The following is a 1611-nucleotide window of genomic DNA, read 5'->3' as shown; positions in this document are numbered from 1 at the left end:
CAACTGTGACTGGAGTTCAGACGTGTTCTCTCCCTTTTTTTAAAAAAAAAAAACCATTTTTATATTACTCTGATTTATTTACAAAGTGTGAATACATTGTTTTTCACAAAAGATCCTTCCCATTTCCTTCACCCCACACATCCCATCGAATTGTACAACCCTATGACTAACACCCTACACCCCCCCATCTTCATCCCTCTATTTCCACCTTCCCCCACCTGCCTTGGATCCTCATACTCATTCTACAATAATGGTTTTATACAGTATTTGTCCTTGTGGGACTGAGTTTATTCAGCATAATGCTCTCCAGTCACTCCCAAGGACGGTAATAATTTACAAAATGATTGCTCCTGCATGCTGCATAATATTCTGCTGTATCAATGTACCACATCTTCTCAGTCCATTTGTTTGTGGTTGGACATCTGAGCTGTTTCCATGTCTTTTGCAATGGTGAATAATGCTTCTATGAACATTGGTATACAAGTTTCTGTTTGAGTCTCAGTTCTCATTTTCTTGGTTCACCAGTTCTTTTGTTACCCAGCCACTGGCATTTACAATATTAAATCTACTATCCAACTGTTTTATGCATTAATGACTTATGTCTGGCAGTAACGAATGTCAGAGTTGAGAGTCACACCGATTACTACCACACTGGTGATAGTTAAAGTTGTGTGTCAGCTTGGCTGAGTCATGATTCTCCCGAGTGCTTAGGCAGTTATATATAATGATGTAACTTGGCAGTTAGGTAATACAATCATCCATTAGTTTGAATATTACTGCTACTTGCATAAAGACCTGGTCTTCAGAACCTATGTATGTTAAGAGTATATTTTATATTCTTTATTACATGGGGAGTTTAACAAATTCTAGTTATTTTGGTGAAGACCTGTTTGCCATTCAGTTGGTGAGATTTCTCTCAGTTTTCACATTTTAGCATGACATGTTGTTTAGGTTTATAGAGGGCTATTCATTAAAATCCTAAGTCACACAATATAGTATTCATGTCTATGTTGACTAGATTAAATTACTTGCTTTTCAAAAGTATAATCAAATTTTAAGTACCTTACCTAAATACATTTTCTGTATTTGTTACAGAAAATCATGAAGATCCACCTCTTAAACGCCAGAGAACAGATACTTTGTAGAAGACACAAATTGCTTCAAATACTTAATGAGAAATATTTTCTCCATATTTCCACAAGATTTTTAAATAACAGAATATAATTTTTATGATTGCATGAAAGTTTAGCATTTACTTTACTACTGAACTCATATTTTACCCATTGCTGTCTGAAATAAATTTAATTACTACCAAACTAAATTTTAACTGACCTCTCTTCTAAGTATGTTTATGTTTTTAATAGTTGGGAAATATGGACTTGGTGACAGAAATGAAGCTGGAGATAGAATGGAATTTTGCACAATCAATGACTTATTCATTGTAAATACATTTCATAAGACACATAAATGCAGGCTGTACACATGGATTTCACCTGATGATATGCATAGGAATCAGATCGATTACATCTGTGTAAAGAATTGCTGGAGAAGCTCAGTATCTGTAAACTAGGCCAGGTGCTGATTGTGGAATGGACCATCAACTACTCATGC

At 34.9% G+C, this 1611-nt stretch overlaps 1 protein-coding gene across 1 annotated transcript in view; it reads left to right on the top strand.

The window, feature by feature from the left end:
• The window catches only part of TRMT5 (tRNA methyltransferase 5), a 15100-nt gene extending 13955 nt beyond the window's left edge, over window positions 1-1145 (top strand). The window contains exon 5 of the mRNA XM_006891824.1: window positions 1096-1145. Within this exon, the coding sequence (XP_006891886.1) occupies window positions 1096-1145 (50 nt within the window). The remainder of the gene's footprint in view (window positions 1-1095) is intronic.
• Window positions 1146-1611: the final 466 nt, after the last annotated feature.

The sequence above is a fragment of the Elephantulus edwardii genome, unplaced genomic scaffold, assembly GCF_000299155.1.
Source record: "Elephantulus edwardii isolate Elephantulus edwardi_28Jun2011 unplaced genomic scaffold, EleEdw1.0 scaffold00104, whole genome shotgun sequence".
Lineage (NCBI taxonomy): Eukaryota > Metazoa > Chordata > Mammalia > Macroscelidea > Macroscelididae > Elephantulus > Elephantulus edwardii.
This window is presented reverse-complemented; position numbering and strand designations above follow the sequence as displayed.